Genomic DNA, 13453 nt, shown 5'->3' with positions numbered 1-13453 from the left:
GAATCCCACAAATATTACTACCCAGCTCCCTTATTTGATACCCATCACCCTTTCTGCTCATGAACATCTCATTACCCATAACAAGGTCCTCCTCAGAGATGCTTTTCACTTTGCCCATGTAATCATGTTTTCTATGATGGAATGGTTACCTCCATATTGCAACAAAGTGGGGCTCCATAAATAATTCAAAAACCTGCACCTCCAACATTATCCAGCTCAGCACCTTCTCCAGGTATAAACATTAAAGGACCTTTCCTACATGGATCCACCTTTCAGCCCTCTTAACAGTCATTACATCCATCCTGTTCTCCCTGAGCTACAAGGCCAGAGCTCATTCTTTTCATTACATCTTTCTTACAGCCTGTATGACTAACAGTTACAGAAATAAGTTTACTGGTGTTTTATGTATATTCTTCTTCCTTCATGGCAATGGATCTTCGAGCTTCATTACACTGCTGGCATCCATGAAAGTTCTCATCCCATGGGAAGTTTTACAGCTCAGTTTAACGTGAGGGGTCTGAGCATAGCAGGATGCCAGACCTGTGTGGAGGCCCCTGCTCTACATCACACAGGACAAACAGCAACAGATTTTTCCTTCTTTCTGCAACTTTTTTCCTCTGTGCCCAGGAACCCTGCAGAGAGCAAACCACTAGCAAAATGTGTATTCTGGACTGAGGTCTTTGGCACACATCACAGTAAGAGAATTTAAGCACATGCCAATGCCAAGGCAGTGTCTGTCTACCCCAGCCAACACACAGAAAAGAGAGAAAGGGAAATAGATACAGACTGCAATATAAAACACCCTTCACCCAAGGCTTTCTAAAACAAGCTTTAAATTTTGAGCACAGAGCAGGGGGGATATAAGGTCACAAGAAACTGAAAGAGTTTGTAAGAAACACTCATTTCGAACACAGCATTGCCACAAAAGGTAGCAGCAGCAGCACACTGAAACTGCAGACTCTTAGCACAGACCAAAGGCAGCAGCCACAGCCTTTATCTGTAGCAATCATCTCAGAGATTTTAGATTGCCTTCCCCTCTACAGCTTCTTCACACAACAATAAATGCCTCAAAAGTTTTTCACTCTAGTCCTGAACTGGGAAGTTGTCCTGCAACACAGCCCAATCAAATCAGCATTCAGCAGACATAAACAACTGTCTTATTCAATTTAAAAAGCCAACACAGTTAACATATATAAAATCTAATATTTTCCTTTATATTCTAGTAAGTGCCAAAACACTTTTATCTACAGAATTGTCACAATGATACTAGACTTCCCTAACACAAGCATTCCAAGCACACTCATACTATAAAGTTAAAAGGTATTATACTGTAGTCAATGAATTAAAAAGCCAAATCCCACACTAACCTAAATGAAAATAAACTTGATGCTTCCCTGAAATAAATCAGCAACAGATGTGCAAACCAAGTTCTGATGTTTCTGGTGAGCTGCAGGAACTTCAGAGCAAAGGGTGCCAATTTTGTTTCACAACTTCAGCACAGCAGTTGGCTGCTCTGAACAACTAATTTCTGCCTCAGTTTTTGAAAGCAACACTTAAGAAATGGAGGTTCAAAGCACGGACAGGGAAATTCACCTGGCCACACCTCCAAAAGATGTGTTTCAGCTGAAACAAACTAAGAGTCAACACTTCAACCAGCATGCTGGAAATATCTTGGCCATAAATCTGTCACCAAGTCTCACATTAAAAGTTCTGCTTACATTTTCATAGTCCTTCATGGTCCGAGCTCGAGCTGGTGAGACTGTGTCTTCTGCCACATCTGGTACTACTAGACATTAAAGAAGACAGAACCAGTTCAGACAGCAGAATCTCTCTAAGCAGGGTTTCAATTTGGCAAAGGTCTACACTAATCTAAACATAACAAAACCTTTAAGGAAGTGAGAGAGGCACTGCTTGGCCCCCTGTTTACATTACATGTCAGTATCTACATTCCTTTCTGATCACGCTAAGCTGTCTATCACTTAAACTCCCAAATTCCATCACCCACTTAAATTATGATGTACACTGGAATCGGGCTATGTGAGGTGCACTGTCAAGAATAAATCCCCAGAGCAAGAAGTGGATGATGCACAGCGTGCAACTTCCCTAACCCCGAGCAGAATGTGACCAGGCAGCACGGCCTCAATGGATATTCCAAGTATTTTAAGTACACGCCGCACAAAACCGCTGATCATCTTATATAAGGCTGAAAGCGCTAATGACCACAGGCAGAGAGCACCCAGCAGTGACGGCAGCAGCTACTGGCGCTCCGTGCTCTTAAAAACTCTTACATTACGTAAAAAAAGCACATCACTTAAAAGGTTTTTCTTTGCCTTTTTGCCGCCAGTTTGGGGTTTTTTCCGCAGGTTTGGGGACCAGCGCGAAGCACCGAGCCGGGCAGGGATGTGCGGGCTCTGGGCGCGATCCAGCCTTACCTTGTCGGCCGGGCGGGCCGGGCTGCGGGTCCCCGCGGGAGATGTCCGGCAGCCGGAGGACGCTGGGGAAGAAGGAGGAGAGCGCTGAGCGCCCAAAGCCCGCGGGCTCGTCCCCCTGAGCCCGTCCGCGGCCGGCGGGCCCGGCCCCGCCAGACGCACCCCAGCTGCCCCGCGCATCCCCGCCCCGCAGCTCCCCCGTACCTGCCCTCGAACGGCAGCGGCAGCGTCGGGTCCTCCCCCGGCAGTGAATCCATGGATCGGCCGCGCGGCTCCCGCGGCGCCCGCCGCCTTTGTGCGCGGCTTTGGCGGCTTCCCTGGAATTCAAACGCCCGCAATCGCTTCCGCCATCTTTGCGTCGAGCGCGCTGAAGCCGCCGAAGCCGCCGCGGAGCGCGCGGAGGGCGGGCACAATAGGAAGTGAATGGGAGCCGCCATGTTTGATGAGGGCACCGCGCCGAGCTGAGCGGGCAGCGGCCATGCTGGCTGAGGGCAGAGAGGGGCGGGTGCCGGCCGGGCAGAGGGGAGAGCGGCCGGCGCCATCTCCAGTGAGGGAAGGAGCCCGGGCTGACAGCCCGAGGGGACGGGGCGCCTGAGGTGGCGCGAGAGGGGACAGGGTGATCCCCGCCGCTGTCCTGGCCCTGCTACAAAAGTATCCCCATCTGGGAGAGGCTTTGGAAGGGAGGCACCGGGCCCTCGGCTCCTGGCGAGCCTGGCAGAACCGCTGGCGCTGATGTTTACCATGTTCCCCGCAGGGCACCGCCGTCATTGGGCTCGGCGGAAGAAATAAACACGCGTTAGTTCCACGTTCTGGTCACTGCTCATCGCCACGGGCAGGGGCGCAGGCAGCTGCTGCCATTAGCCGTGCAGGCGGATTTTGAATGATCTGGGAGGGGGGTTTTTGTAAAGGAAAGTTGTAAGCGTGTAGGCTCTCCCAGTTTTTGTGGGAGAAAATTCAGCTGCATTGAACATTTCTGAATAGGGACAGGGGGAAATGCTGAACTGGATGAAATGCTGCTGTGGTGGCCCCTCCTTCACGGGGCTTGGCCCGAGGAACAGCGCCGGGCACAGGTGGAGCTCCAGGCCCCTCCTTGCTGTTCATCCTTGCCTTCCTTTAATTCGTTTAGAACCCGTGTGCAGGAGTGAAATAACTCCCTGTAATATTTATTTACATCATCACAGATTCACAGAATTATTTAGGCTGGAAAAGACCTCTGAGAAATGGAATCCAAACTTTGACTAATTAATCCTTGCCTTGTCAGCCAGCCCAGAGCACTGAGTGCCATGTCCAGTCACTCCTTGGACACCTCCAAGGACAGTGACTCTATCATCTCTCTAGACAGCCCGTTCCTAATGCCTAATCACCCATTTTGTGAAGAAATTTCTCCTGATGTCCAACTTAAACCTTGCCCCTACAGCTTGAAGCTGCTCCCTATTGTCCCTATCCTTCCCTGGAAGCAGAGCCTGACCCCCCAGCTGTCCCCTCCTGTCAGGAGTTGTGCAGAGCCCCAGGGTCCCTCCTGAGCCTCCTTTGCTCCAGGCTGAGCCCCTTTCCAGGTCCCTCAGCTGCTCCTGGTGCTCCAGACCCTTCCCCAGCTCTATTCCCTTCCCTGGACACAGTCCAGCTCCTCCTTTCTGGTCACAAGGGGCCCACAACTGGGCACAGCACTCGAGGAGCCTTGGCCATGCTCAGCACAGGGGACAATCACTGCCCTGCTCCTGTGGCCACACTGCTGCTGGTACAAGCCAGGAGCCATTGGCTTTCTTGCCCACCGGGCACATGTTCAGCCACTCCCATTTTCCACTGGGCTGCCTTCCAGCCACTCTGCCCCCAGAGTGCATTGAGCATCAGGTGGTGCCTCATGCTGGGTCTTGCTCTTACCATTCTCTGTAACACAAGGAAGCACAGGAGTGACCCTGTGCATTAGATTTGGTTTCCTCTTTTGGATTTGGTTTCCTCTTTGGTACCATATCAGGTCAGGTTTCACTCACTTTCCTCCAGGCTGTCTCAAGGGCACTCTTACCCAGCCAGGAATTAGGCCACAGATAAGGGCTGAACACAGGCCATGAATTCCATGAGTTTATTATTCCCAGTTCTGTGAGTTTATTATTCCAGTTGGCCTGGTGCCCTGTGAACTCCATTTCCTCCATGTACCTGCACTGTTTAGATTGACACTCACCTGTCAAATGCCCCAGACTGGTGGGAGCAGCCACTGCAGCTCTGGATGTGTAAGTCACGGTGGGCTTCCCATTCCTGCTTAATTCTTTCAGCTTCTTGGGTACAAGTGCATGATGGAGCTGCAGCAGTCCCAAAGTGCCCGAAGTGCCAGGCACTACTCAGCACAAATAAAGCTCTCAGCCAATCTCCTGTCCAATTGGACATGCCTCATGCTTTGCATTTGGGGTCTGATGACCCCAAGGGATGTTTAGTCCCTTCAGCCCCCCCATGAGACACCTCAAGAGACACTGGTCACCTTATGTGACTGAAACCCTTTTGGAGTGGCCTCTGCCAAGCTGAAATTAAGTTCACAAAATCAGGTCTGCCATATGGCAGCAGGATCTGATCAGCCAGGCTGAAATGTGATTTTTCTCCCTTTACAGAGCAGATCTTCATAAAATGACTAAGTCCACTCACTTGAAATGATAATACCAATTTGTTTAATCTCATTTAAGGTTTCTCTGAGGTTTTACATATTTGATGTAGGTTTTTAAATCAGCATCCATCAGCCACAGGTGCAGAGTAAATCACTCTGCACACACAGCACATGAGTCTGCAGAGTCACAGCCCATGTCCAACACACTGTAGTCAAAAGGAAATCAGCAGGGCCCCCCTTGTGAAGTTGATTACTTCCTGAAGTGGCTGTCTGATGGACAAAGATATGGATATATAGACATACATCCCTCTTTATCTTCCCTGGAAGTGTTCAGGGCCAAGCTGGCTTGGAGCAACCTGCTCGAGTGGAAGGTGTCCCTGCCCATGGCAGGAGGGGAAATGAGATGATCTCTTAGGTTCTTTCCAACCCAAACCATTCTGTGGCCCTATGATTCTATGTATACACACAGCCAGCATGAAACATTTCCTGGGAAATTTACTGCACTGCCCGATGTTTTACAAGCTGCAGTAGCACCAGGAAGCTGCAAGGGGCAGACAGGACTGGGAAATGTGATGCTTAGAAGCAGTTAACAACTTGCTTTGGATAATCTGCTTAATGTTGTTTAACCTTAAATTCATTAGTAGCACATTTGGGGAGATTACACTAAACTCTCACTCCAGGAAGCCGTGTTGGAACTTTCCTTCTTCTCAAGGCAGCCTGAGATCCTTCCCACCTCAGGCAGAGTCCTAAAGGGAGTCTGGGGAAGGCCTTCTGGGGAGTGCAGGGGTAGGGCTGAGCTGAGCAGGACGGGAGCCAGCTGCTCGCTGTGCTGTGCTGGCACAAGGAAGGCTGATGTCACCACCAGCTGAACAGGGTCCCCCTCACCCTCCTGTTCTCACTCCCTGCTCTGGGGACCTGGTCCAGACTCAGCTCTGCCTCCTCCTCACACAGCTCACAGCAAGATTCTTCCTAAGTTAAGTCATGCACAATCCAACTGCTCTGCTAATGCAAATCAGGTCTCAATAAATTCCCTTAAGTTTCACCAGTGTGACCCTTCCTTACACAGCTCTGGCTCAGTCAAACATCTGAATGAACACTGAAAACCACGTGCTCATTCAGTGTATGAAGCCTTACCTCTCCCAGTTCTTTGCTTAATAAGGGCTGAAGAGTCAGAAACAGCTTTCACAAAAAAAGAGCCTTTAACAGTTGTGTTTGCAAAACAAAATCAATTTCCTAACTCTGCCAAGTGAGAAGGAAAGGCAAGTTTTCCACAGGCCCCTCTGCAAACACTCCCAGAACTGATGCCACAGTTGTGGATTTCAGAGTATCTGTAACAAAAATGGCCTTTGAGAGACATCTGTGGTCATGAAGAAAAATCTGACACAATATCCTCATCCCATTTCCAGCTTTGCTCTGAGGGTTTCCATGTTATTGATTCACATCTCTGACAAAATGTGTCCATGTGAATGATACAGAAAACACTGGGAAAACAGTCATTGCCTGTGGAGCTCCCAACCACAGCTGAGGGCTGGGATGGTTGAGAGCAGACACAAGAGATCAGAGGGCTCATTTTTTAGCTGGATTTTCCGACACAGAATGTCAACTGTACTTATGAATATCTGTGCTAGAAAACATTTTTGTGCCTTGGTTCTCATCTTGCATACAGGGGCATAATGAAGGAATAATTCTCTTGGAACAAATGTTATTACTGGGATGAGATTGGATTCAATCCTTTCTGTCACTGGAAAGACTCTTGCTGAAATTCAATGAACAAAAACACAAATGCAAAAATCCAAGTGGCATAGATACAAATTATATACATTTATTTTTATTCATTTTAAATAACATTCTTCTGTATAAATTCTGACATATATTCAAATCATACACTTTTTCTTTTTAGAAATGCATTTGTAAGCATAGCATATGCTTGGGAGACACTGTATTTGGATGTAGAGTGAGACTGATGGGTTTCAGATGGGAGCAAGTACAACTTTTAAGGCCCACATTTTTCTTATTTTAATCCATTCCTCTGACACATAAAGAGCAGAGTCCTGAGGGAGCTCACTCTAAAACTTCACTTTAAAGAGAAAACTATTTTTATATCCTTTATTTAAAGGGGACTGTGCAAACTTCCTGCCACATTTACATTGCCTGTAACACTGAAGAGGATGATGCTGCACAGCAGTGGTTAACTGGCCCAGGATACCTGAAGGAGGCTGGATATATCCCCTCCTCTTTCCTAAATGCCTGCTAAGTTTGCTCAGCCTGGTCCAAGGGAATTATCATTCCAGTGGCTGACATCTCCTGACAGCTCCCCAGGGCTAGTGCTCCTCGTAGCTATTTCCAGCTACAGTGGTCCATGAGGTTGGAGATCATCTCTCCTCATTAGCTCAACCACTTTTCTGCCTGTCTCTTGTACTCCAAGTGCTCACCCAAGCTGAGAGCCCTGCAGGCTGCCCCGAGCCCTGCCCCACCCCAGCTCTGTGCCCTTCATCTGCTCCTTCTTTCCCTTTGCCTTTACTGCCCGGCTGAGCTCGCCCAGCCAGGGACAGTGCCTGGAGCTGCTCTCCCACATCCACCAGCCCCCTGCCCTGTCACACCTCCCCTCTGCTCTGCAGCTGCTGTCCCATGCCATGAGTGTCCTTCTCTGTGTCAGCTCTGCAGCTGGGCAGCATTCCCAGGCAGAAGGTGCTACTGTGGCCATCAGGAACACCTTGTATACCTGGATTGTCACCTCAGCCCCACATGTCACCAAGATGCCCTCCCCTGGCCTTGCTGGCTGCTCAGCTGGGCCTCAAAACAGCCCTGAGAGTCCACTTCTGGTTTTCCTGCCCTTACCCCACCCTCAGGACAAACCTCAGCTCCTGGGGAGCCTCATGACAAGCAATGACACACAGCATGGTGCTGCTGGCCTCAGTACCCTGGCACAAGTGTTTGAGCACTGCCACCCCTCCAGGTACAACCCATTCCAAGGTGACTGGAGACAGAACCAGCTCAGCTTCTTCCTCCCCTCCTCTGGTGCCAGGGGAACTGATAAGAGCACGGATGATCTGATCTCACATCACCAAAGGCAAACATGAAGCTGTTTATTCTTTCCCTGCTGAGGCACAGATCTACTTTCATTACTGTTGCTCCTGTGTGCCAAGGCCTGGGTGGCAGGAGGTGGCTGCTTTGTCATTCTTCCATTTGACAAGCACAGTGCCAGTGCCACATCCTCACTGTGCTCCCTGTCCAGGAACATCCTGTGCCATCCAAATCGGGGCAGCCAGGTCCCCCTGCCCAACCAAGCTTCCCATCACGTTTCCAGGCTGTCTCCATCCCTTCATCCAGCTGTGCAATCCACAGGCAGCAGCTGTCCCACCCTGCAGGGCATCCTGACTCCTCCTCTTCCCAAACACAAAGCTTTTGGATTACTTTGGAGGTCAGAAGCAGCCCAGGTGCCAACACCTCCTGTGCTGCGGCAGGCAGGGACTAGGAGGGCTCAGCACCTGAGCCCACGCTCTGCTGGAGCAGATGGTCCCTAGTTCTACAGTGAGACAAAATCCAAGCCTGTTCCTGTTCCAAAGCAGCCCACAGTCACAGCAAAATTTAAGGAAGAGGTGTTTTATGGCAGCGATTAAAAAATCTGCTAAAGTATTTTAGAAACATTAAAGTGAACAACCCATCCTTCAATTTGCTTGCTAGCATCAGTCCCAGAAGCCAACACTTCCTAAATTACCTTTCCTCACCCCATGAAGTGACCAAGTGCAAGGGTATCACTAGATCAGTGCCTCTAAATAATTCCGATTTCCAGGAAATTTTCTGTCTTGTCACCACCCTGCTCTTTAAAAGTTTGATGAGTAATTCAAGGATTAGCAGTATCCAGATTTTCTCTTCCAGTCCTCCCCCATTTTCTAGCTAAAAGTAACACTGCTCTGAATGACATGAGCCAGATTTATTACCTGAAGTATGGGACCTCACCCTGGCCCACTGCAGGCAACAGGAGCTTTTCCATCAGCTTTTTTCCTTCAGCTTGGGCCTATATGCAATTCCACATTCTGCCCTCACCATTTCCCTTGGTCATTCTAAACAATTTTCATTCTGACTTGCCGTGCCTCAAGTTTAAATCAGGCAGCAAGTTTTTGAGGCAGAAGTAGCATCTTTGAGCATGTGTTTGAATCACCTACTTCCCCCCCTGCCAAGTTTCCAAAGATAACAGAAACCTCCTCACAGCACTGAAAACAAATAAATAACCAACACGTTCTCTCTACCATTTCTCATCTGGAGATATATTCACTTTTTCCTGGGTCAGAAGATACATCCACCAGCTTCTGTATCACCATTACCCCACCACACACAGCAATGCAGCTGCAGTTCTGAGGCTGGGAAAGAGTGAGGGGAAATATTTGTTTCTTGCCCTGTTTCCATGCAGTAGTTTGATCTCCAGGGCTGGGACAGATGGCACAGCCCCTACCCCAAGGCACACACACTGCAGGTGCCAACCCAGGAGTTCCACGGTGTGACCTCCCTGTGCAGTGCTGCCTGTGAGTTGTTCTCTCAGCTAACAGCCCACCAGCCTCCCACCAAAACCAGGGGAATGTGTAAAACCTGTTCCCTGCAGTGTTTTTGAACAGCTGATTCCCCACCACCACCTTGTGCTACTTTAAATTCTGAAAGCATCTGTGCCCTTTTACCTTCCGAGCCTCGAAGTGCACATCGGGTCCTGCGAGCTCCTCATCCCAAAGGTGCTTCCACCCAAATCCAGGAGACCTTTGGCCCTCAGGAGGCCAGGGGGCTGAGCTCAGCCCTCCAGCACATCCCCCCTGCCATGTCAGCTCAGCAGGGATGGCAGTGGGATCCCTCCACACGATGAGCACCCACTTGGCAGAACCTCAGCCAAAGAGCCCAGGCTCTCAGGGTGTTTGTGACAGTGTATTTGCATTTTGTAGATAGACTTAAAAGCAAGGAATACATTGGTGCATCCAGTTTTTGGACACCTACTCAGCCCTAGTGATGGCAACACTGGTATTCACTCTGTATTTGAAGGAAAGGCAAAATTTGACAGATACAAGCAGGGAGCACTCACATTTTTTCTAAAAAAGCAGTTATTCAATGACAGTGGAAGAAAAGCTTTAAGCAGTTGGTGTTTGCCAGAGGCCCAGCTCCAACAATATTGCCATCTCATTTACAGTATTTTAAACAATCCTCATGATTTTTCTTTTTTAAACAATGTCACTAACCGCTGTACAATTAAAACCTAGAGGATAAAACATGACCTGGGGAGTGGGGGAGGTTGGGGAGGGGCTCATGGTTTTGTTGTCGGGAATTTTTTGGTTGGTCAGTTGGTTGCTCGTCTTTTTTACAAATAATTACAAATACAATTCCAAGAAGATATATTACATTTTATATACAGAACACACCATTTCTATCAGGGTAGGGTATTAAGCCTGGCTTTTATTTTTACATGGCAACCCTGAGATGTCTTGTCGTCTTCCCTTGCACAGAAACTATACAAGTTCATTAACTCCTTCTAGAAAAAAATGGATTGCTATGTCTTAATAGCATCATCACCCTGTATAAATACTCAGAAAGGGAAAAGCTTAGTCTCTTCCCTAACTCAAATGTTCTTAGGATTTTTTTCCCATTTCCCTGCTTAGTGGGAACAGATAATGGTGACTTTTTCAGTGTGCAACTCACTCCTCCTACTTGCCTTTTGGTAAGTACAGTGAACAATTACTTCCTTTTTTTTTTTTGTTCTCCTTTTCAAATAAGTTTCTGTCAGGAATGAAGATGATGCCTTTCCAAATTTCTGTTTCCTGAAATTCCACTGTTAATTCACGAGCTACTTCTCAAACTAAAGGATGAAGACACAAGTGTTGGGTTGGCTGGAAATCAAGTAGATTCTGACTCCTCATCAGGTTCTGCTCTCTCCACCCCACCACCTCTTCATAAAAAAACTTTCAATTCAGCATAATCCAGCTTATAACAACAGTGAATTCTATGGATCTTTATGGAGAACACTGAATGCATTTCACCCCACTACCTGAAATTCAGGTGTACTACACTGTCTCCTGTTCACCTGCAAGCTACAGCACGCCTTGCACCAGAGAGTATCTGAAGAGCAAATTCCTCTGTGTGGAGCCTTGGCACGGATCCTGACCCCCTTCCACAAGCCCTGTAACTTTTTGAGAAGCAAACTTTGGAATAGCTGGATGACTTTTAAGCTTTATAATTATGCATGGGAGTCGTCAGCGTCAGCTGTCCATTCGGGGCCACCTCATTGCCATCATCTTCCAGCAGCCCCGACACGTCAGCGTTGGGAATGCTGTCGTGGTAGCTGCTGAAACTGATGTTGTCCTCTTTGAGTTCAATGGTCCAAAAGGGAGCATTAAGTTTTCGGTTCTGATACTCACGGTACATGTAGACAGCACCCACAAAGCCCATTAGTAGGACCACAACAATGATGATCACTGTCAAAATAATGATGTTAAACTGAGTCCACGAAACATCTGCGAAAGCAGAGGTGCTGTTGTCAGAGGAGCTTATAGGAAATATTGTCTGTAGAGTTGTTGGTGACAAAGTACTGTTTAGCACTGCTGTGGAAAAGGATGTGGCCTTGGTGGTATTTGGAGCTGAAGTTGTAAACTCCCTTGGTTCTGGAGTGGCTTCTACAAAACAAATTAAAAAATGATCAATAAAAAAATCTGCTGAACTGAAAATCAAACACAAACATAAAAGATTTGACATTTATATCACAGTTATTATGGCAATTAAGGCTACACTGCTAAACTGGTATTTTTTCAAAGCAGTTTAGAAAATGTCTGTCCAGGGCTGTGTGCGGGGTTTTTTAATATAATTCTATGTGCTAAGTGCCCATGGACTACAGGACTCCTCTGAAAAGTCTGGTGCTGAGGGACAGGTGCAGCAGTCACGATTCAGAGTTCAATACAGGAGCTCATGATGACAGCAAGTCCCAGCCCAGCTCCTGTTCAGACCAGGAAAATGGGGCTTTACCAAGCTCAGCGAGTTTAGACTCTGAACCAACATGTCCCTTGGTGTCTGTGTGGGCTGCACACTCAGACACAGCAACTCCAGGAGCTTAAACCCTTCACAACCAGAGCACCAGATGTAGGACTTTGTTCTCAGTATTATTATTTCTGCTTGTACAAACAAGAAGATCAAAACTGAAGAAATGAACCACAAGCCATTTACTCAGCCATCCTGGCATTTTGCAGTGGGTTCAGTGTTTGCACCACTTTAGGTAAAAGGGCAAAATAACCTCAGTTTCTGCTTTTGAATGAAGTCATACACAAACCACATGGAGATTCCCAGTCTACACAGCCAGAAGCAGGAGGTCACCAAATCCCAGTAAAAAAAGATTATGGATAACCTTCAGAAGCTTTTGAACACAGCAGAGGCCAGTTGGGATCCTGGTTTGGTTTCAGCTGCTGGCATAGGTGCCCACAGGAAGGATCAGAACATGGGAACTACCAGACTGTGCTCTGTCTTTCCCTAAATAGCCAAGAACCTCCCTTACTTCCAGCAGCCATGGGATAAACTCCCTTCTCAGTTCAGGAGTCAGGTTAACCTTGAGATCTCAGAAGTGGGATGTGAATTCATTATGCCTGCATCAAACCTGCTGAGCTACAGGCCTCAGAGAGCACCACAAATCTGTAGTATTAAGCTCACAAATGTAGCTAATAAAGCATTTCCTCACATGAATAACCTGATCTATTTTAGATTCTCAAGTTCAGGCAACAGGAACACTCCACAAACTGAAGCCTCAATCAGCCAGAATGTTCTCTGCACCTATTGCTCCACAGGACTCTCTGCATCCTCTTTCCCACTCTCTTCCTGCCAACAGAAGAGCAACTTCATTTTAAATCCATGTACAGCTGCAGCAATTACAGCTGATGGTGCCATGCTGTATAGATCCAGCTTCCAGCTCTCCTGAACATCTACTAATTACAACTGAGGAGGAGAGTCACTTCCGAAGGACTAATTTTGCACTAAGTTCCATCTCCAATGGCAACGGGAGCTGGAAATATTCAGCACATGTCCTGCCACGGGCCCTCAGGGGAACTCCCACAAGTTAACTTTGGGCTGTCACATTCCCAGTTCAGGCAACTGAGAAAGAAATTCCTCTGGAAGGGGCATCACACACCTGACTGAGGTTCTGCTCAGAGTCCCCTCCCTGCAGCAGCTCCTCTGTTCCCTAAGGCTGATAAGGACACTCAGGGTGCTGAATGCCAGAAAGCATTTCTCTATGGCATGACAGGCAAAATTTTGCAATAGGAAGCAACATGACAGGAGCAAGAAGTTCCTGGAAAACCTCTGGCTTTGGGAAAAGGGCATGAGGAATTCAGTCATCATTTCCAAATTCCTTCACCAACACTCAATCCCTGGCAAAGCTGTAAGTAGGGAAAAAACAGAACCGAGACAATGGCTGATT

The 13453-nt window shown here is 47.8% G+C and overlaps 2 protein-coding genes across 6 annotated transcripts in view; both read right to left on the bottom strand.

Moving 5' to 3' along the window:
- Nucleotides 1-2787, bottom strand: part of CDK5RAP2 (CDK5 regulatory subunit associated protein 2) — a 69909-nt gene extending 67122 nt beyond the window's left edge. For 3 of the 5 annotated variants that reach the window (XM_050980968.1, XM_030231988.2, XM_030231989.2), the window contains exons 1-3: nt 2634-2787; nt 2433-2494; nt 1719-1786 (exon numbers count right to left, since the gene is read on the bottom strand). In XM_050980968.1, coding sequence (XP_050836925.1) covers nt 1719-1786; nt 2433-2494; nt 2634-2686 — 183 coding nt within the window. In that variant the 5' untranslated portion in view covers nt 2687-2787. The remainder of the gene's footprint in view (nt 1-1718; nt 1787-2432; nt 2495-2633) is intronic. The other 2 variants (XM_030231990.2, XM_050980969.1) reach the window with 2 other exon arrangements.
- Nucleotides 2788-6813: 4026 nt separating this feature from the next.
- Nucleotides 6814-13453, bottom strand: part of MEGF9 (multiple EGF like domains 9) — a 46428-nt gene continuing 39788 nt past the window's right edge. The window contains exon 6 of the mRNA XM_030230151.2: nt 6814-11669. Within this exon, the coding sequence (XP_030086011.1) occupies nt 11221-11669 (449 nt within the window). The 3' untranslated portion in view covers nt 6814-11220. The remainder of the gene's footprint in view (nt 11670-13453) is intronic.

The sequence above is a fragment of the Serinus canaria genome, chromosome 17 (genome assembly GCF_022539315.1).
Source record: "Serinus canaria isolate serCan28SL12 chromosome 17, serCan2020, whole genome shotgun sequence".
Classification (NCBI taxonomy): domain Eukaryota; kingdom Metazoa; phylum Chordata; class Aves; order Passeriformes; family Fringillidae; genus Serinus; species Serinus canaria.
The sequence above is the reverse complement of the archived record's forward strand: the minus strand, read 5'-3'. Positions and strand labels throughout refer to the sequence as shown.